This window comes from Fonsecaea nubica, assembly GCF_001646965.1.
Source record: "Fonsecaea nubica strain CBS 269.64 chromosome Unknown Scaff7, whole genome shotgun sequence".
Lineage (NCBI taxonomy): Eukaryota > Fungi > Ascomycota > Eurotiomycetes > Chaetothyriales > Herpotrichiellaceae > Fonsecaea > Fonsecaea nubica.
In genome coordinates, this window is record NW_019173680.1 from 222,242 (window position 1) to 242,741 (window position 20,500).

General features: G+C 53.0%; 6 protein-coding genes across 6 annotated transcripts; 2 read left to right on the forward strand and 4 right to left on the reverse strand.

The window, feature by feature from the left end:
• Nucleotides 1-39: 39 nt before the first annotated feature.
• On the forward strand, nucleotides 40-3,245 carry AYO20_01698 (hypothetical protein; the record flags this gene model as incomplete). Its single annotated transcript, XM_022640004.1, has 3 exons — nucleotides 40-82; nucleotides 184-1,703; nucleotides 2,172-3,245. 3 exons carry the CDS (start codon nucleotides 40-42, stop codon nucleotides 3,243-3,245), a joined length of 2,637 nt encoding a protein of 878 aa, XP_022503959.1.
• Nucleotides 3,246-3,678: 433 nt separating this feature from the next.
• AYO20_01699 (V-type ATPase, G subunit) lies at nucleotides 3,679-4,337 on the reverse strand (the record flags this gene model as incomplete). The annotated part of the gene is made up of 5 exons (XM_022640005.1): nucleotides 3,679-3,852; nucleotides 3,912-4,012; nucleotides 4,156-4,189; nucleotides 4,246-4,284; nucleotides 4,335-4,337. The coding sequence occupies 5 exons, from the start codon at nucleotides 4,335-4,337 to the stop codon at nucleotides 3,679-3,681; spliced, it is 351 nt and encodes a 116-aa protein (XP_022503960.1).
• Nucleotides 4,338-5,835: 1,498 nt separating this feature from the next.
• Nucleotides 5,836-8,641, reverse strand: AYO20_01700 (hypothetical protein; the record flags this gene model as incomplete). The annotated part of the gene is made up of 2 exons (XM_022640006.1): nucleotides 5,836-8,546; nucleotides 8,599-8,641. The coding sequence occupies 2 exons, from the start codon at nucleotides 8,639-8,641 to the stop codon at nucleotides 5,836-5,838; spliced, it is 2,754 nt and encodes a 917-aa protein (XP_022503961.1).
• Nucleotides 8,642-9,102: 461 nt separating this feature from the next.
• AYO20_01701 (hypothetical protein) lies at nucleotides 9,103-13,188 on the reverse strand (the record flags this gene model as incomplete). Its single annotated transcript, XM_022640007.1, has 1 exon — nucleotides 9,103-13,188. The coding sequence occupies one exon, from the start codon at nucleotides 13,186-13,188 to the stop codon at nucleotides 9,103-9,105; it is 4,086 nt and encodes a 1,361-aa protein (XP_022503962.1).
• A 617-nt stretch (nucleotides 13,189-13,805) lies between these two features.
• On the reverse strand, nucleotides 13,806-15,703 carry AYO20_01702 (hypothetical protein; the record flags this gene model as incomplete). The annotated part of the gene is made up of 4 exons (XM_022640008.1): nucleotides 13,806-14,954; nucleotides 15,012-15,275; nucleotides 15,387-15,512; nucleotides 15,605-15,703. The coding sequence occupies 4 exons, from the start codon at nucleotides 15,701-15,703 to the stop codon at nucleotides 13,806-13,808; spliced, it is 1,638 nt and encodes a 545-aa protein (XP_022503963.1).
• A 3,197-nt stretch (nucleotides 15,704-18,900) lies between these two features.
• On the forward strand, nucleotides 18,901-20,436 carry AYO20_01703 (hypothetical protein; the record flags this gene model as incomplete). The annotated part of the gene is made up of 2 exons (XM_022640009.1): nucleotides 18,901-19,960; nucleotides 20,015-20,436. The coding sequence occupies 2 exons, from the start codon at nucleotides 18,901-18,903 to the stop codon at nucleotides 20,434-20,436; spliced, it is 1,482 nt and encodes a 493-aa protein (XP_022503964.1).
• Nucleotides 20,437-20,500: the final 64 nt, after the last annotated feature.

The window sequence follows — 20,500 nt, forward strand, 5'->3', positions numbered from 1 at the left end:
TAGGACAATGCCAGAATCCTCAAGGGGACGAGATTTTCAATGGCTCATGGCGAGCCTCAAAAGGTTGACACCGTCATTGTTGGTAAGTGCTGCTCGCTCCATCACCGATGCTCTCATCTCTCGGCACCAAAGGTGGATAGAGGGGAAACCAGACTGACTCTGTACCTCTTGCGCCCTCTATAGGAAACGGGCCCTCCTCCCTGATTCTCTCGTACATCCTCCATGGACACATCCCATACTACGATGAATCTAGCCCGCATCCGGATGCCATCCTCCACGAGAAACTGCTTCGGCTGGGCCATGATCTCCTCGATATCGACTTCGATCACCTGACGGAGCATTTCGCTGGTTCGCGGTTCTCCTACTCAACGCAGGCCCTGCCGGTGAACGTGTTACTGGACACATTAGTGAGACCTCTGGGAGAAACCGATGACGCGGAGAAAAAGACGTGCATTCGATGGGCTTACGAGCCTTCGCGAGCGGTTGCTCATATGGTTATTGGACAAACTCACAGCACAGGCGGGCAATGGGTAGAGAATCCTGTCCACGCAAGTTGGGATATTGGAACTCTTAGTTATGCGGGAATGATTTCGCTTCCCGGCTACGGCTTTGATGAACACTACCAAAGACGAAATGGTCGGCCAATGCCCGTCTATATCAGGCCATCCCGCCATGCTGTGGCCGACTATCTTGCTGAATATCCCTTCCATGTGGGCATCGCCGACTCGATCCATAACGGAGAGCAAGTCCGGGGGGTTTCTCGTCGGGGCAATGGTTTCTATATCGCATCGCATAATATTCTGTGCAAGAATCTCGTCCTCGCGTCTGGAATTTTCAGCGAGCTCATCCAACCACGACCGCTACTCTGTCCTCTCGTTGAACTCCGTGCCAAACAGATGGGACCGTCCACAAACCCGCTTCTTGTCATTGGCTCCGGCTTCAGTGCTGCCGATGTGATTATCTCGAGCCCACCAAACCAAAAGATCATTCACATTTACAAATGGGCTCCGTCGACGTCACCATCTCCGTTACGTGCTTGCCACCAGCAAGCTTATCCTGAATATGCAGGCGTGTACCGGCGGATGAAACTTGCCGCGAACCCTTCTTCAAAGCCCAAGGACAAACGCCCGAGATATCGTCGAATCATGTCCGACTTCGATTTGAGTCGCGATTGGAACGCGACCTACGAGGGGTTGCCGAACACTGAAGTCGTCGATGTCCAAGTCTCTGACGACGGACTAGCAGCCACGGTCACTTTTCAGAACGCCAGCACGAAGGAAACACCATTCCAGCGCCAAGTGAGTGGTTTGGAGTATGTGGTTGGAAGACGGGGCTCGTTGGAGTATCTCGCACCATCCCTTCTGCAGGAAGTGATACCTAAAGAAGCCGAAGCGCTACGTGATGCTGGTATGATATCAGCACAGACACTGCGCGAAAAGGCGAACGAAGATCTCGAGGTTGCGCCACATGTTTTCATTATCGGTAGTCTGACTGGTGATTCTCTGATCCGCTTTGCATATGGCGGATGTGCCTACGCTGCGGGAAAGATAATGCGGGAGAGTCAAGAGAGCGAGACTAGAGATCAGTCGAGCAAGCTAAAGAGCAACGGGTTGGTCACGGTTTGTTTAGGCCAGTACCAAACCCCGGCATCCTCACCAAAGATTCCTGCTATGAGCGGTCTGGATGGACATGAGTCGAGCCCTGTGAGTTTAGCGGAAAGGGCTAATATGTCGCTGGATAGACGCAAAGAATGATAGAGCTTTGGGCAATACAGACGCGGGGGTGATAGCTGTAATCCAGATCTGGCGTATTAGATACCACTTCAGTGAACATACAATATCGAAGATGGGGCTACGTCAATTCATCCTCTGAAGGTCGTCACCAGGCACGAGGCTGAATGAAGTGACGAAAAAGCCAATCGGCCAGACTTCGGAAAGCAGCTCCGAAGTTAATGATGTCGTTGAAACATGGATTTCAAAATGGTGTCGATGGCAAATGGACAGCTTTTCCCAACCTTTGACAGAAAGTCAACAGCCAATGGAATCCACTTCACCATCCAGCGCACCAAGGGATCAGAGTGGCTTCTTTGAGGAGACGGTAGCATGTCATGGAGGGTCTCACGCCTTCATGCCGGAGTCCCCATAAGGGGGAGGCGACTACGCGTCTCAGAGATCTTGACCCTTCGTGAGCATGTCCGAGTTCGACACGAATCGACATCTACCAAAGGATCATTATCCACCGATGGTCCTAATACCACCACCACCCATGGCGAAACCGGCGACCAACAAAGCAAGAACATCCCGTCCTACGACCCGGACAGTTCCAGCTCGCTCGCCGACACTGGCCGCTTCATCGTCAGCGACTACGCCTGCCTCCGCGCCCACTACCTGACGCCCAAGTATCCGATCGTGCTGGCCCACGGGCTGATGGGGTTCGACGAACTGCGGCTCGCGGGGGATCTGTTGCCCGGGATCAGTTACTGGCGCGGGATCAAGGAGGCGTTCCAGGCGCGCGGGGTGCAGTGCATCACAACGACGGTGCCGAGGACCGCGTCGATCGCCGAGCGCGCCGAGGTGCTCATGGACCAGATCGCGAAGAGGCTTCCCCCGGCGGCAACTGGGGGAAAGGGCGAGGATGGAAACGGTGGTGATGGTGGGGGGAGGGAAGTGAACATCATCGCGCACAGCATGGGCGGGCTGGACGCGCGGTACATGATCTCGCGGCTGTGTCCTCCACCATCACTCTTCCGCGTGCGGTCCCTGACCACCGTCGCCACACCACACCGGGGCAGTTCGACCGCCGACATGCTGATCCGGGACATCGGGCCGGACCTGCTCCCGCGGCTGTACCAGCTCCTGGGCCGCATGAACATCGACTCGGGCGCCTTCGCGCAGCTGACCACCCGCTACGTGACCGAGCACTTCAACCCGCGCACCCCCAACGACCCGTCGGTCAAGTACCTGTCGTACGGGGCCAGCGCGACGCCGCACCTGCTGTCCGTGTTCCGCCTGTCCCACGACCTGATGGACATGCTCGAGGGCCCCAACGACGGCCTCGTCAGCGTCAGGAGCGCAAAGTGGGGCGAGTACCAGGGCACCCTGGCCGGCGTCACGCACCTGGACCTGATCAACTGGACGAACCGCCTCAAGAAGATGGCCAGTCGCGTGGGCCTGGTCGAGGAGAAATTCAACGCCGTGGCCTTTTACCTCGCCGTTGCGGAGGAGCTTGCTAAACAAGGGTTTTGAAGGAGATAGAGATCATGCACTGTATGCGAGGATTTAATGGGCTGTATCTCTAGGCCAGGTTTGGGACAGGGGACCGGATTCTATGTGTTTATAATGATAAGGCGTGCATATCAACCCAGGGTGCGGCTGGAGAGAGCGAGCAACAATACGACAATCCTCCCCTTCACTAAGTGTCGTGCGGTGAGACTGCCATTGGAACCATACAGTAGAGCCGCAGTGATCTACGTCCTCCCGGGAACTACCATAGAAATCTCTTGGACGAATTCAGTCAATATGATTTATAGCATGCCCTTTCGAGCAATGTCTATGTTTGTAGAGGATTCGACTCCAATGCGCCAGCCCATTGTGTAATTGCCTGCCCTTCCCCCAGAACTGCGACACTCTCCGTCTTGTCTGACATCGAACGCTGCACTATCTCCCATGGTTCTGTATCTTAGTCTTCCCTCGAGATCTTATCCGGCACTTCAGGATGAGGAGACATGACCGTTTTGATTAGGTCTTCGATGACTTTGGCGCCTGCCTTCTTGCCCGCCTGGTCGATCTCCTTCACTTTGGCCTCTGCGTCCTTGCTGGCATCGTCTTCGGCCTTCTTGTTCCCGCTTGATTGCTGCGCATAAATTGATAAGCTTCGCAGGCCTGGCTCCGGGGTCATCGTAGAATGCGCACCTCAGCCTCAAACTTCTTGAACTCTTCCTCCTTCTTCTTCCTGTATTCCTCGATCTCCTTCTGAGCTTCCGATTTGGCGTCCTTTACCCTCTTTGTTCGATCTGGCGAAGAAAGGGGCGCGTTAGACTGATCCGATAAATGCTGGATGGGGGAGAGCTGTCAAAGCTTACATTCTCTGGCTGTGGTGCAGGATTGCGTTAGCAAGGAACCTCGCCCGTGACGGAACAGATCGTAGGATACATACCTTTCTGGACAATCTTCTGAGCCTCCTTCTCTGCCTGCCCAATATTTCAGCATCTCTCGCGTTTTTCCCCGAACCTCACTCTTGACTTACGTCCAGCAGGGTTTGGATGCCCGCCGAGTTCTGGGCAGACTGGATTGGCATTAGCATAAACGTAACGCCGTGGAGGGACAGATACGAACCATCTTGCTATTGACGAATTCGAACAAGTAGTGTGAGGAAGAGGAGTAGAATAGGCTACGAGGAACAAGCAGGAAGAGCTCAAGGAAAGGGGGATTGCGCAGAGAAAGTTGTGTTGAGCTGGTGGTGTACCTGTCAAGCCCGTCTAGTGTTCGTATCCTCGCGATGATGCGCCTGCCCGCCGAGCTCTCCCTCTCGAAGCTGTGGAGCTTCGTGTTCTCCAACTCCCGCCCGCTTAAACATTTATTTTTCCCTTCAGTTGCTTTTCTTCACCTGCAAACATCGTTTTGGAAGGGTCAATCACCATGTCTACCGCCTCGAAGATTACCCTCCTCAGCACTATTCTGGGTACCGCCGGCATAGTCGCCTTTGTCCACTGGGCCCAGACCGCCGAACAAGCTGTATGTACACATCTCCTCGATCCTGATCCGTCATCTGAAACAGCTGTTTCGCACGTGTGAATCCTCGACGCTGACTCTTTTCTTTCTTTCACAGGCCATGCATGCCGGTGTCGTTCGAGATATGGAACAACAACGCATAAAGCGAGAGAGACAGGCGGATTTTGACATGCAGAGACAGCTTGAGGAGGAATATAAGAAAGTGCAAACTGTGCATGATAGCACTAGTGGTGCCTGACAGGATGACTCTGCTCGAACTCCTTCAAAGGACCTCCGAAACAGGTTCTAATCGCCATCTTCGAGTACCAAGACTTCCGAATACGCTGAGTGAGCAAGAGCCCGAAGCTGCCGCGACCGTACCGCACTCTCGTTGCACTGGTCAGTGAGGACATCCGGGACAATTCCAGCTTGAAGGAGGAACTGCGGAAGAGACCACTACGTACGGTCGTGTACGGCCGCAAAGCCGTTTCCTTCGTCCAGGGTACAGTGCTCTATAAGCGACATTCTGAGCATGGCAGTGGTTCCGGGTCACGTTTTCCCGGGTATGAGAAAGGAGGTGGAGTGATGCGCTTATGAGCATGAAAGCACTTCGCTTCCGCCGCCAGAGAGATGCAACCATACAGGCCTGGAGATTCTGTCAACACACAGAATAGGGCGCGCCTTGGATTGAACCTCGACACCACAAGGCCAGTGGACTTAGACGGTGCTGAAGCAGCAGCAATCTTGACGGTGTCCTTTGTACGATTACGCATGTTCGCTGAGCGTGGGCCACAGTTGGAGAGCAGAAAACTGCTTGTACTCGGTATATTGTCGCAACGGAGCAGCCGGGGGTTAGCAGTTATCGAGGCGAATCCATCTCAACTCCCTTTTATGAAGGCCACACAAATCCATATAGAATATATGAATGAATACCATACATGGTATACTGTCCGCTTCCAAAAGTCTCTTCAGATTACTTACGCAAGACGAGGCCCCCAGAAGAAAATCGTGCCGAGAAGATCTCGCACCGTTTTATTGTTTCATGTATGATACAATCCATAATAGACACCACGTGTCTCGGACATCCCAAACATCTCAAAACATGTCACTTCCGTCACTCACCCGCTCAATGCCCAATCCCGCCGGCAACCCAATTATTCCAGTCCAGATCCCCGGGGGGCGGGAACATGCCTCGATCCTGGCCGCCATTGTTCGCGTGGGGTTGTTGCTGCTGTGGCGGGTGCTGAGGAGCGGCTGCCTGGGCGAAACCCTGGTTCTGGTTCTGGTTCTGGTTCTGATTCTGAGCTTGAGCTTGACGCCTCTCTTCCTCCAAAACTCTCTGGCGGGCCTGGCGGGCGTAGACGAGCAGGGCCAGGGCGCCGGCAAGGGCGATGATGATGAGGCTCTCGACAAGGCCGTCGTCGATCTCGTCCCATTCGTCGGCGCCGTAGACGTCGCCTTCGACCCGGCCTGGGCCTCCTCCGCCCCGCTGGCCGTGGCCGTGGCCGTGTGCGGCTCGATCGGCGTATTCGGTGTTACCGTCACCAGCCACCCCCGGGTCGGCGTAGCCCAAGAGCTCGTCGTCTCCATCGCGCTCCCTCGCGAGGGCTTCTGCCTCGCGCGCGTCCATCTCTTCCGCCGCATCCAGGAATCTGTTCACCCATTCGATCCACGTCTTGGGCCGCCGTTGTTCCTCTTCCGCTTCGTCGTCTTTGATCCCGTTGACCTTTCCACCACTCACGCCATTCCACCAGCTTCGGAGCCTTAGTTTTGCCAATGCCAATGTCACGGGCAGATAGGCCTCTTTGTTCATCTCCAGCGCGAGGTCGTAGTAGCGCTTGGCCATGTGGAAGTCCTGCGAGACGCTGCCGATGCCATTTTCGTGCATCCACCCCAGATTCCACAGGGCTTGGGCCGAGTGATGTGTTTCCGCAGCCGTGGTATAGCACGTTGTTGCTTTTTCCAGGTTGGTTTTCGCTTCGCCGTTGTCTTCGGTCGGGTAAAGCGTGAGTGCTGCGTTGGTGGGCGATGACAGGGAGAGATAATAGTCGCCCATCTTAATCAAGGAGTCAACGTTGGCTTGTTTGGCAGAGCGGGTAAAGTATGCCAGAGCCAGGTATGGATCGTTGAGCAGTTTGCTCATTTTCGCGCCGGATTTGGTCGTCGAGAGAAGAGGAATATTGAGGTCGGGTAGCGATATCACCGACGTCTTGTGGTCGAGCAAGTACGCCACATTGGCTTGTGCATTCTCATACCCTTGCTCAGCAGCCATCATCGAAGCGATATACGCTCTTTCAAAGTCACCTCTTTCGTAAGCCGAGTTGGCTTCAACAAAGGAGGAATGCAAGACTTCTGCCCTTTCCGCAACCACCTTGTAGTAGGCAGCTGCCAGGCCGCAATTGCGCTCACGGCCGACTCCTTGGTTCGTGAGTTCCGCGAGATAGTAGAACGACTCCATGACTCCCGCTCCCGCCGCGAGTTCAAAATATCGTCCAGCGGTCTCGATGTCCCCCTGGTCCAGGAAGAGCACTCCCAGCGCCGATTGAGCCAAAGGGAGAGACTGTTCTGCAGCAGCCTTCAGGTATGAGCCAGCACGTAGCCCATCCTGCGGCACGCCTAGACCATCGCGATACATCAAGCCCATGTGATATTGAGCAAAGGAATCACCGAGGGCAACACCTCTCTTGAACCATATTTGAGCCTTTTCAAAGTTTTGTTCCATGCCCTCGCCACGGAGGAACATGCGCCCAAGATACGCTGCCGCTTTTCCTGCCACACGTTCGATACCCTTGGGTGCCTTTGCCGACACCTTGCCGTCCTTTGTCCAGTAGACCCGTGCGACTTTCATAAATTGTCGCTGTGCTTTGCGGAAGTTGCGCTTGTAACCCCGAGGGGCTTCGTAGTAGTGTTTGCCTAGTGTGATGATTGCGTTGAAGTCACCTTGTCGCTCTTTTGTGTCGAGGTAATCGAGGACATAGTCAATATGCGCTGCGGTGACGCCATCTCGAGGAGCGTTGGGGCCCGAAGAGCTGACACTTGCACCTTCGCCGTAGATGCCTCCATCAACCTCGACCCAGCGGTAGGAGTTGCGGACAAAGGAGTATCCCCCAGGAGGCCCTGAATGCCAATATGATATGGCCTTATCTGCCACTCTTTTGTAGTAAGAGACAGCCTTGTCGCAGTTTCTAGAACACCCAACGCCGGCATGATATCTGTAAGCCAGCGTCATTTCGGACTTGATGTTCCCTTGCTCCGCGGCAAACGTGTGGTATAACAGCGCCTTTGCCTGGTCTCTTTCCAGGCCGCCAACTCCCGTCCCGTACATCAGTCCCAACATATATTGTGCCGTGGAATTACCGTCCAAATCAGCCAGACGACGGTACCAATACTTGGCTCTTTCAAAGTCGCGCGGGTGGGAGAAGTTGCCGTAGAAATTCATCTCAGCGAGCAGGAAGATCGCGTCTGGGTCGTCAAAGGAGGCCGCCATGGCGAGGGAATCCACTCCCTTCTTCAAGTCCCCTTTGATCTTGGGGCCATTATTGTCGTCCCGAGTCGGAGTATTCATGAACAACGCGCGGAAGATGATTCTCGTGTAATGCCAGACCGTCCCCAGGAGGCCAGAAGGTTGTGCCGGAACCACGCTGTCTTTCCATGTCGGTTCAAAGTCCCGCAACACCGACCATATCTCGTGAACAATGTCATTTCCACCCTGCGCCCAGTAGTTGTGCTTCTCCTGCTCGCTGTGCGGAGACTCGAGCTCCGAGTCCAATGATTCGGCTCTCACCGCAGTCGAGGTTCGGTATGAAGGGACGAGAATAGAAATGGCGATGGATAAGTCTGGAGATGATACTTAGACCTAGGGTCAGGCTTTAGGATGCGCGTAACTTACAAAGGAGGATCGTGAAGATCCCATCGAATCTCTGGGCCAGCATGGCAGTTTGCAGGCGAGCGTTACCGATGACACATTATGAGACCGCAGAGCAACTGCAAGCGGTTACCTCGACAGAAGACAGGCGACTACCTCCTTAGGGAAAACGAGTCAACCGGAGAGTCAAAAATGATCGCGTGAAGAAGCCAGACTGTCGCGATGCATTTGGAGACGCAGTGCCGCGATGACGCCGACTGCAGCCTTGCAGCCTTAAGTAAGCCTCGCTAGTCCTGTTGGCAAGGCTGCCTCCCTTGCCTCCCTGCCTCCCAAGCTTATGTTCCACAGTTAAGAATATCAGTGTACATAGTTATCATATGTATTATCATTATCTTTACAGCGCATGCGGTGATTCGACCAGAATCATGTTGCCATAAGCGACTATATCTTATGATTACTCATGGCTTTGCACCATACCGAAGTGGTCGCAACCCTCCAGCACCAGGCTTCTGCTCTGTCGTGCGCTCTTCAATAGTACTCTCTAACCTTCTTCGTGGTTAGTAGTCTTCTACTCCCAATCCCGCTATCCTGCTTCCCAGTTCTCGCACTCGTGCCACGATTGAGATTGTTGACTTCAGACTTAATCTTTTTCTGGCTGTAAAGCAGCTCACTATCGTCAGTCAGATCCACGGGCGGGCTTTGCGAATCGCTTGAGAAAGTGAGGTCCACCACAGGTGATCCTGAAGAAACCTGGGATAGTCTTGACTTGCTCTGGCTTTGCGACACCTTGCTATTAGCCCGATGCCGAGCCGAAAGATCAGGACTGCCCTGCGGAGTTGGGCTCTTTCCTGCCTTTTTCGTCGCATTGCGAAGAGACTTCCTTGCTGGAGCCGGAGGGGACGCTCTTTTGGTGAGCGATCGGGTCCGTCTGCGGTTTCTTTGGGTGGAGAGAAGTTCGCTCAGGGAGGGCAAATCGCTGTCATCATCACTAATGCCGGAGTCATGGTACGATGAGTCGTGACCATCGTACCCAAGTTCTCCTAAAAAAGAACTCCTGTCTCCTATTTCTTCACCATCGGTTGTCATGTTTTGGGAAGGCATCGAGGTCTTTTGGGATTGCGACTCCGGTATCTCCGACTCGAGTGAGTTGGGCTCGCCTTCTGAATGGCTACGGTTCTCATCACCAACGACTTCAGCTCCCAGTTCACCCTTCTTGCCACTCGACATCTCGTTTGATGCTGTCTTCGGGTCAGAAGCAGAGGATAGATCAATCGAGGGAGCTAGTGAGTCCTTTTGTGCATCCTGATGCGAGCTGCTGTTGGTGTTGCCCGTAGATTCCGAAGAATGGATGTCCATTTGAGAGATGTGAGGATAGTCAACGGTTTCTTGGGTCGGTATCAATGGTGACGAGGTTGGAGGGAGCTGGGAGCTCCCAGTAGCGTCAGCATCACCTGATCCTTCGTTGTGAGTGGTACTGGGGTCCACGTCCGATGAAGTATCCATACCAGGCAAAGACAAGTCGAGACCGGGGGATCTTGGACGAAATCTGTGGGGATATTGCCCTTGCGACTGGGCCTCTTCTTCGCCGGGCACAGCGGGCGCTTTCAAGTCACCGGCCGCAAGGTCAGGGATAGGTCGAAGTAAATCTTCGTCTAGAGCTGAGCTGAAGCCCGCCTCCTTGATTATCCCATTGATTTCTTGTTTGCGAGGTGTATCAATTGCGTCGATGGCTGAACTTGGCTTTTCTGCTTCATTTAACTGAACATCTTGTTCTGCTGACTCAGGGATGTTGACAAATTGATTTTCGCTCGATGATAGAGGTGCTTCGCCGCCCCTTGGCCCGCCAGCATGGTTACTATCGGGAACTTCGATCGTAGAGGGCTTGACCAGCTTCGCAGAGATCATGTCCGCGAGCGAAATTTCGCGGAGACCGTCGTCAGCTCCGGTATCTGCATCTTCACCGGCTAGCTCGAACTTGCCGTAGACTCTTTCGCCTGTACGTGGATCGACTTTACCCTTCGAATCTGCAGCTCTTGAGCCGTTCGTCAAGTGGAGGTGAACCGTACCGTCCTCATCCACTTGCGTTACTTGGCCAATTCTGTAGTGAGACACTTCTGGCTGATAATTTGTCGAAGCATCGACGTGCAGTTCTTTGTAGGCAATAGTGGCGCCTGGCAGAACCATTGCCTGCTCGAGTTCTGGAAGGCTGTCGAGATCTTTCTGAGCTGGTATATCCGAATTTCCATCAAGTGTCGGCACAGCATGATTGCTCGAAGTGTCTGCTGAGACGTCATCATATTCCAGAGTTGAAACAACAGGTGCAAAAGATCCTTTGTCCTTCCCACGCGACCGGTCATTTCTACTCTGGTAATACTGGCTTTGATCACGTAGTTTCCGCTTGTTTCTGTCCGGTTTGGCCCACCCCTGTTCGAACGGAAATGGTGGCGGTGGTAAGAAAGCCCCAGGCTCTTCGCATTCGACTGCCGATACGATCAATCTGTTTTTCCAGAAATCGTCATTAGTTCCCTCGACTGGCGACCGTTGTGAAAACTCGGAAGCACTGTTCTCATGATGACCTTCATGCTGTTTTGGTTGCCGAATGTTTTGTGACAGCTTTACCCTCAATGCCTGGTCTTCTTTGGCGTTCTTTGGCGCTCTTAAACCGAGAGAACCGAAAACAAGGCGACGTGTACTGGCCAGATCAAGTCTTGCTCTTTTTGGGGTCGACTCCGGGGCAATTGGTGGTTCGGTTTGTGAGGTCTCAATGGCCTTGAGCTCGGCTGGCATAGACGCTGTGAGAGCATCGTTGGTTATTGCTGAGTCTGCGTAATCTGAAGACTTCAAGTTTTCCTCCTCACCCTCTTTCTCGGCTGATTTGACCGTTGCGTCTGTGCGACTTTCCACATCTGGAGCATCCTCTTGAACCGGAAGGTCGGCTAGCTGCTTGACACCTGACAACTGTTCTTCTTCCACCGTTTGTTGTTCCATGGTCTCGTACTTCGCTAGTTCCTCGAAGCCTGCATTTTCAGGGAGCGCTCCTTGCCTCTTAAGCTCATTGAGTCGCCTCCTCCTTTTTGCCCTGGCATTGTTATAATGCGTTTTATGTGTTCCCTGGAAGGGAACGCCTACCAATGGCTTTGCAGACTTTTCTGGAGATTCATGTGTCTGGATGGCTGCTGTAGGTGGGGCTTTCTTGGACACAAGTGGACTCTCTGCTTTGGTCTCTTCAGCATCGGACTCAGATTCGGATTCAGAGTCGGGTTGGGAATCAGAGGATGTTGTAGCTTCTGACGAGGTGTCGTCCGAAGATTCAGACTCGGAATCCGGGGTAGAGGAGCTATCGCTCTCACTCTCGACTTCCTCCGGATCAAACCCGGTTGATTTGTTGTCCATTTCAAGACCTCTGACGAGGTTCAAAACCCGCTCCTTGGATTGCTGCATGGCAATATCTTCCATCATGCTATCAGCATCAGAATCTGTGTCGGTGTCGGATGATGTGATACCGGAGCTCGAAGTCATATCTGAATCTTCGGAGTCATATTCATCATCATCGTCCCCAATAATAATGTCTCTGGCACTTTTCCGGTCTTGTCGATCAGCGATTTTCCCTATTATATTCTCCGAGCCTCCGTCCCGGCCGTCCTTCAACTCAGCCCTGCCTTCTTTTCGACCATTGGACTCGCCATACACCTTGGCAGGTGAGCTGTGTATGGGAGTGGAGAAGCCTTCAAATATCTCGTTCTCGTACTCTTCGCCGTCATCTCCGACGTCTCGTTTTCTTTTCAGCCTCTTGTCAAGTACTTGCAGTGCAATAGCCATGTTATCTGTTTGTTCAATTTCGGCAGCATCGTCAAGCAAGTGCTTAAGCTCTGAGGACAGGTGCTCGTCTTCATCTCCACCATCGAGGTCCGCCTCGTCTTCTGCATCGGCATCGGCATCGGCATCGTCGAACTCTTCTCTGACGGTGACTTGCAATTGTGAGTTGTCGACATCAGCATCGGTTTCATCTTCCACGTAGTCATCATCGTCCTCGTCATCATCATCCTCTTCTTCCCCGGCCGTAACTAGTACCAAAGCATTTGTGTACGCCTCTTCCTCGTCACCAGCTGGAAGGATGAGCCCCGTATCTTCCCCTGCTGGCCCATCGGTATCCTCGTCAAAGAGAATCCTTCTCCTCTTTCTAGGGGGGATAAGAACACCCGGTCGCGCAGTCTTCCTCAACCACTGCTTGCCGAAAGCCACACCATCGATCAAGTGTCTTCCGTCGCCTGTGATCTGATGTCGTCCGCCCAACCTCCTCGCCCTTAGATCGTCATTGCTTAGTGCCCTAATCACAACCTCATCGTCTTCTCTCAACACACTATGCAGAGTCTGATAGTGCAGACACTCGTACGTCAGGTATTGGTCCGCAGTGGCTGAGACTTCGACGACGTAGTCTTCCAGACCCCATTCGCCGTCCGCAGACTCTAGGGGAACGAGGTCATTGACGTCGGCGAGGAGGTCGGCGATCGTGGCAGAGCGAGACTTTGTATGCGAGGCGGGCCCACTGCCCGTTGTGTGTATGATGGTGACAGGCGGGAGCGAGTACCGCTGAATGAGGAGTCGAAGGCGCATTTTTTGTAGTCAGGGCACGAGTGCAACTATTCACACGCATGACATGACAAGACAAGAGACACACCACCGACGCCTGACGACGAAAAGCAAAATGCAGAAAAAGGAAGAGTAGAAATAAAAACGTCTCTGCGATTTGGGCGACCGTCCTCACATGCGAGGCAGATTCCGAGTTGGAGTTGATCGACGCTGCTCTGCCAAGCCAAACGCCGCAATTCCACAATTTAGCGTGACGAGGCTGCGCAGCTGAGAAAGAACTTGCAGCGCTCCGGTTCTTAGGGCATCGAGGGATATACTTGTATGCCACTTGCGTTGATTCCAGCGGCGCCAGTAATGACATATATGTAATTTCAAGCCCAAAAATCAGGACGTGATTCCAAATGCGTTGACAAACCGGAAAATATATCTTGATTTCATGAATTAAATAGTGATAACTGCCCCCAAAACGCTCGTTCACATAGAGTATCCCATATCTTTCACAAATTTCCCGTTTACTCCTTTCTCACTTCCATCCACAAAGCACCATTTTTCATACAATGGACACATTGGTTTCCCACTGGGACCGGGGGCCGTATATCCAACAAAATTCCAGCTCAGAGAGCAGGAAGTTATCTCTTGCCCTAAGAAGCGCTAACGAGGAACGGGGATTTCCCAAACATGCTAGGCGGCGACTCTGGTGGCGTGGGTTGAACCTCCCTAAATGAGATTTGGATGCTCATTGAGGCGAATTTGCTCTCCATCTCGGCTAATCTGCGCTCGAGGTCCTTGATCTTTTGTTCCATTGCACTGACATCAGTCGTCTCGTCGCGCACGGGGGAGGGTGTCAGAGGTCTCTCCTCCACACGTGGCTGTTGAACTGGGGCCGGGGCTGGGATGGCTGCCTTCACTGGCTCCGGAGCAGGCGAAGGCGCGGGGATAGCTTCGGTCGTCTGTTTCTCGCCGTTGAGGTCGGCAATAAATTTTATGGCTTCTTTCCTTACATCATAGCCGAAGAAAAACTGACAAATTGGCGGGCTGTGCGGCATTGAACCCGTCGGTGGCAGAGGACCTGAGTAGTATTTTCGAATCTCGGCTTCTTGTTTGGCATAGTTGGCCGCAGCCTGTGGTCCGGGGACAACAGGGTCTGTCAGGATTTGTGTCGCAGAGACTCGGGGTAGACGGAATGCCTCGAATTGAGCTAGGCGTTGCAGCAGCTTCTCTGAGGGCGCAGAAGTGACGTCTCCGGTGGCAGGGACGTCGGCGAGGAAAAGCTCGAGAGCAGCGGCATCCTCGATTGAGGACGAAACACCCTGAGCATGGGTCAGGAGCATAGGGTGGCAGGCATCGCCGATCAGAACAGCCTTGCCCTTGGTCATCTTGGTTAAGGGATCTCGTTTCATCTGAGTGTACACTTTGACCTCGGGCGACTTCAAAAAGACCTTTTTCACCGCCGGGTGGAAACCATCGAGAACTTTCTCCAAGTCCTCATGCGTGGCGGGAAAGTTCCAGTCCTCAATCACCACATCATCCTCACTTGTTGCATGTTGGCCCAGCTTCCGGTGCACAGCGAGTACGTTGAGTATCTCATTGTTTCTGCAAGGATAAGTGACGGCCATAACGCCCTTGGAAGGCAAGGCCGGGGCCCAGAACCCGGGCGGTTGGTTCTCGAACAAGAATTTGGTCTCCTCGTCGGCGAGAATATCCTTCATGGGGATGAGGCATCGATATGCTGTCTGGCCGCTTCTCTTCATGGGGACCTCCTTGCCGGTGATCTTAGCGTTCATGCGATCCTAGTGCACAAGTCAGCGACCGTGTAACAGTATAGTCGTTTATAGGGCAGCGCTAACATGCTGGCCATCAGCAATGATGACGAGATCTTTCTGTACCCTCGTTCCATCTTTCAAGGATATAACGCCAGTCTCGGGGTCCACGTCCATCACTTGTTGTCCTAGCCTGATGATCGCGCCAGCTTCCTCTGCTTGTTCCTTCAGGCGTCGATGCATGTCGACTCGGTGATAGAAGAACCACTTGTTGCCATATAGTTGTTCCGCATTGGAGAAGTTCAATGTTGGTGCCATTGGTTCCAAGGTGTCACCCTTTGGTCGACGGACCTGCATGCGGCTGTCAGCTGACACACTCTAGAAGCTGGCGACTAAGGATCCCAATCGCAGACGTTGGGTAATCATATATCCTGGAATAGATGCTCAAGACACCCTCCTTACCTGGATATTCTCGATGCCTCCCGCTTTGATGGGATCAAAACCCCAATGCTCCAGAACCCGAGTTCCATTGGGTGGGATAGACACGGCAGCGCCGTTTTCGTTCTTGAACTGAGAGCGCTCGAAGATCTGCGGGGACAAGGTCAGTTTTCATTTCTTGATCATTCAATATGCATAGGAGCACAAAGGGCGATCTGTCCAGGGAGCTGAGTTTGACTGACCTCAACGTCATGGCCGATCTTTCTCAAAGCGATGGCAGCACTCAGTCCCGCAACACCAGCACCACAGATTCCCACTTGAAAAGCACCGGAAGCGACCATATTGACGCCTGTGAGGAGTGAAGATAACGACAGTCGTGTCCAAGTTTCGTTCTGGAGAAAAGACAAACTAGAAAAGAGTGGACGAACGAAAAGCAACAGTCAGAACGGGGTGTACCACAGAATATGAATGCTGCGGCTCAGTAAAGTTGACAACGAAACGCCATCCATGCTGGTCTGAAAGTTACTTTTTATACAATCGCGTGCGTGCCACCCACCCTGCCCTCAGTTCATAGGTGTACAAGGTTAAGGAGACCAAGCGAGGTGGTTTCTCCTGCTAGTGGCTTTGATGCTGGGCGGCCGTGACGAGGGTGTGGACAAGATGGCGACCAGGCAAGTCAGGCCAGGTACAATGACCCCTGACACCTGCAGTCAGCCATTATGTTCTAGCCCAAACTGTCCTACCGAGACTCGAGATTGTAGGTTGAAGCCGTCCATCGTCAGACTTTCAGGCCATCGATTCGCGGGTTCTCAGATGATGTGATATCAAAGAGGCGCAAAAAGGGAACACAGAGGGAGTTCAACATGTGGAAACTGGGAATCGCCGGAAACAGTTGGTGACCAAAGCCATCCGCCACCCCAGTCTAGCGCTCGGAACGCCCAGAGTCGTTAATACCTCGATGCTGCAAGGCCGAGACCACAAGCCCGCGGCGGTGGAACCTGAACAGCCTTGGAAAACAACATTTTGGACTCTACTAGCAGCCGGGTACCTCATAGTTCCCCTGCCCAGAGCAACGGAGAATCCCAAGCCAAGATGTGCACAAGTATAGAACAAGTGGATGAGTGCCTGCGCATTTCCCGTGACTTTGGACACTGGAATCAAAGAGTAATGCTGACTGCGTATATGTCCGTAAAGAGTGGACGAGATAGCGATGTGTACCTTAGTACCGAGTAGGTAGAGAGGTGTGTAATAGGGAGGAGGCTCAAGCCACTTTGAGCCTGTACGGAATATCCCAGTCGATGCGTCAGCTGGCGAAAGACAGGGGTAATCCAGAGCCTTCGATAGGCTTTTGGAAGCTGCAGTGGCAGCCGTGGCTTGCGGATTAAGAGACAATCTCCAATCTCCACGTGGTGTTGAGTGACCGTTTCGGGCCAAAAAGAGGCGTTCATCAGGGCGCGTCAGCTGCATTTGGGTCCCAAGCTAATTTAATGGGCGCTAGCCGAGGACTTGGGGACTGCTTCCAAGAGCCTATCCAAAGTGACCAGGTACAATTCCAGGGGCTGCAAGGCCCCTCGTAGTCCAGACCACCAATTTGAGGGGAGAAAGTCAAAAAAAAAAGGTGCCTCACGTGTCGGATGTTTGATGGTTTGATGTGAAGGTTTCGGGGGGCAGTGCCGTCTTGAACTCTTTATTAAAGGGATATTCCGCATCTTTCGAACAATGTCATGCGTGAGGAAACAACAAGATCAACAATCCATCAACCCGCAGTTGAGCCATCGATCTGGGGAGGAGGAGAAAATGCGGGCGATGCTAATGGCAGCGAGTGCCGAATGAGCATCTTTAGGCCTCCAGACTCGCCGACTGCCGAAAGTACCATGTCATCCAAGTAGGGGATCTGAGCAAGTTTATGGGCCACGAAGGGGTCATGCTAGTAGTACGAGGTACTCAGGGCCTGGATGATCAGTTGAATATTTCCCGAGCAGGCGGTTGGTCGACCGTTTGCCGGTATGGTCCTTTTGTCCCTTGAAGCAATGCAGGAATAAACGGCTTCAACACGGGCTTGAGGAATTCGTTCTTGTCGCACAACACGAAACCGGGTCCCCGTCACTTGCTTGCTTACAGGTCAACATGTTATCTTTGGCGACCCTAGTTCGCTTATCTTCCTGTTACATTCATTGATATAAGGCCCGTATTGGGGTATGCGTGAGACAATTTCCCGGATGTGCCTCCTTTTTAGACCATCAACGATGTTCCCAGGCCTCCGAATCCTCAGAGGTTGAAAGTGTAAAATGGTCCTGGAAATGGATTTTCGGGCTGTAACTTCATCCCTCTTACTGCTGACTTGCGGCTTCTACGGCCGCTGGAAGGACACTTTTCTTACCTTCAATCTTCACGTTGTTAGACAAGTGAATAGGATAGGTATATTCTAGGGGTGACCCGCAATTGCGTCGATAGGATTCGCCGACGGTGTACGAACCCAAGGGCCAGTTGTTCGCCCTATCCGCACGGTTATGGCGATGTGGTATCTTGACTACACTTGTTTCAACGCCGATTTAGAGATACTGCTTTGCCGGGACTTCGAGGTCAGTCGTGCAATTCAGTACACCGAGTATAGTCCCGGACTGCCCTGATGATGTCGTCAAACCTCCCCGGTGATGGAAAATCGAGCAGCAACTTATCAATAAGGCTGTGGCGCAGCAGGGGTTGGGAGCACAATGCTATACGGGGTACAGAAAACGGGTGAATTAGTTCTTGTCCCTTTCTTGCGTGATTGGCCCGCTGAAGAATTCTGATCACGTGCACCACATACACTGAGGCTCTGTCCAGACTAACCTTATTTGTACTAGCCCTTCAGAGCCTCCGATGTCCCTTTGATTGAAACCGCAGAACAGTCCGCGAACATATAACCGGTGAACATACAGCCGGCGTGGATGATTGCGTCGTTCCAGGAAAGCGAATGGCCCTTAGCGCTCAGCCTTGTATGTTGTTCCCCTGCCTGTTTGCAGAGATGTACCCAGACAAAAGTGCGACTCCCGAGAAACCCGACGAAAAGGCGATGTACCGATAACGGACTCTTGGACGAACAGATGGAGAGGAGCCCGATTCCCTCCGCTCTCAAGCATACCACAACAAAGGCTTTTTCTCCAACTACATGATGAAGCCAAGTATGGCTCGTTCGTGTCACCCTCGGCCATCAGGAGCATTCGACGAACATCCTCCAACAGGACCCCGCACGAGATGGTTATTTGCGTTTCGTAACGTCGAACTTCTCTCCAACTCCCATCATGTGGGGTGTGAGCCTATGAGGTGTGAGTATTGCATGTCAGTGCTCGTGGAAACAATGGTCCCTCGAGCGATATAAAGCTGAAGTGCCGATCCAAACAGCTGACAATTTGCCATCCTCTCGACCCTGCCCAACTCGCCACTTACGAACCCCCAGATTTGCTCGACGACTCAACACCTGTTGGTTCTGCTTACGTATCCTACGACTTCAGCATTTAAGGATCAGAGGAGCGGGTCACGATTCCTACGAGGAAATATGGCGCCCAAAACCTTGAACGATTTGAAGCGCAAAGACCTGTTTCAGACAAAGGGATACATCAATGATAGCTGGGTCGATGCAGTCTCGGGCAAAACGTTCGATGTGTACGACCCTGCTACACTCGACAAACTCGCGACCCTGCCCGAGATGGGTGCTGCAGACACCGACAAAGCCATTACAGCTGCACATGAAGCCTTCCAGAGTTTCAAAAAGACGAGCGCCCGCCAGCGAGCGAGATGGCTCAGGAAGTGGAGCGACCTCTGTCTAGACAACCTCGACGATCTTGCTTTGATTCTCACCCTCGAAAATGGCAAGACTCTTGCCGAAGCCAAAGGTGAAGTCACTTATGCGGCGTCTTTCCTCGAATGGTTTGCCGGCGAGGCGGAAAGAGTGCACGGCGAGGTCGTCCCTCCAGCCAACCTAAATCAACGAATCTTGACTTTCAAACAACCCATTGGTGTCGCAGCATGTCTGGCCCCCTGGAACTTCCCAATCGCCATGATAACGAGAAAGGTGGGTGCGGCGCTAGCAGCAGGATGCACAACAGTGTGGAAACCGGCTGGGGAGACTCCGTTAAGCGCTCTTGCACAAGCTGTCCTCGCGCATGAAGCTGGATTTCCAAAAGGCTCAATCAACGTTGTTACCACTCTCAATCTTGTCAGTGAAGTCGGCGATGCACTGTGTAAGAGCAGTCTGGTCCGAAAACTGAGCTTTACCGGCAGTACTCGCGTGGGTAAACTCCTCGCAAGACAATGCAGTGATAGCCTCAAGAAACTATCGCTTGAATTGGGTGGTAACAGCCCGTTTATCGTGTTTGACGATGCCAAACTCGAAACTGCGGTAGAAGCCTGCATAATGGCCAAGTTCCGAAACTCTGGCCAGACCTGTGTGACTGCCAACCGCATTTTTGTACAGAAGGGCATCTACGAAAAGTTTGCCGAAGCTCTGACGGTCAGAATCAAATCACTTAAAGTCGGTCCAGGAACCGAGGATGGAGTCTTCGTGGGCCCATTGACGCACGAGCGGGCCGTCGAGAAGGCGATGAACCACATCAACGGTAAGCAGCAGGGGCTTGTGTGTCTTTCACTAGACGGTAGCTAACTCTAACCAGATGCAAAGAAACACGGCGGTCAGGTCATCCTGGGTGGAGAACCGTTGAAGGACTTCAAGGGGTATTTCCTTCAGCCGACAATTATCAAAGGGATGAACCGGGAGATGATCACCACGCGGGAAGAGACTTTTGCCCCGGTCGTCGGTCTTTACGAATTCGACACCGAGGAGGATGTCCTCAAAATGGCAAATGACTGCAACGTTGGTCTCGGGTCGTTCATCTGCACTGAAAACATTCCACGGGCATTCCGGGTCACCGAGGCACTGGAAGTCGGCATGGTGGGAGTAAACCTTGGAATGCTCAGCGCGTGCGAGAGTCCGTTTGGTGGCGTCAAGGAAAGCGGTTATGGACGAGAAGGTGGCCGACAAGGGATCGAGGAATACCTGAGCGTCAAGTCCATGTTGATCAACGTGGCCAACTGAGTCTTCTTGTGGACGACTCAGTTATGGTTTTCTAGTCACACAGACGTGGATCTTCAAAATGCCA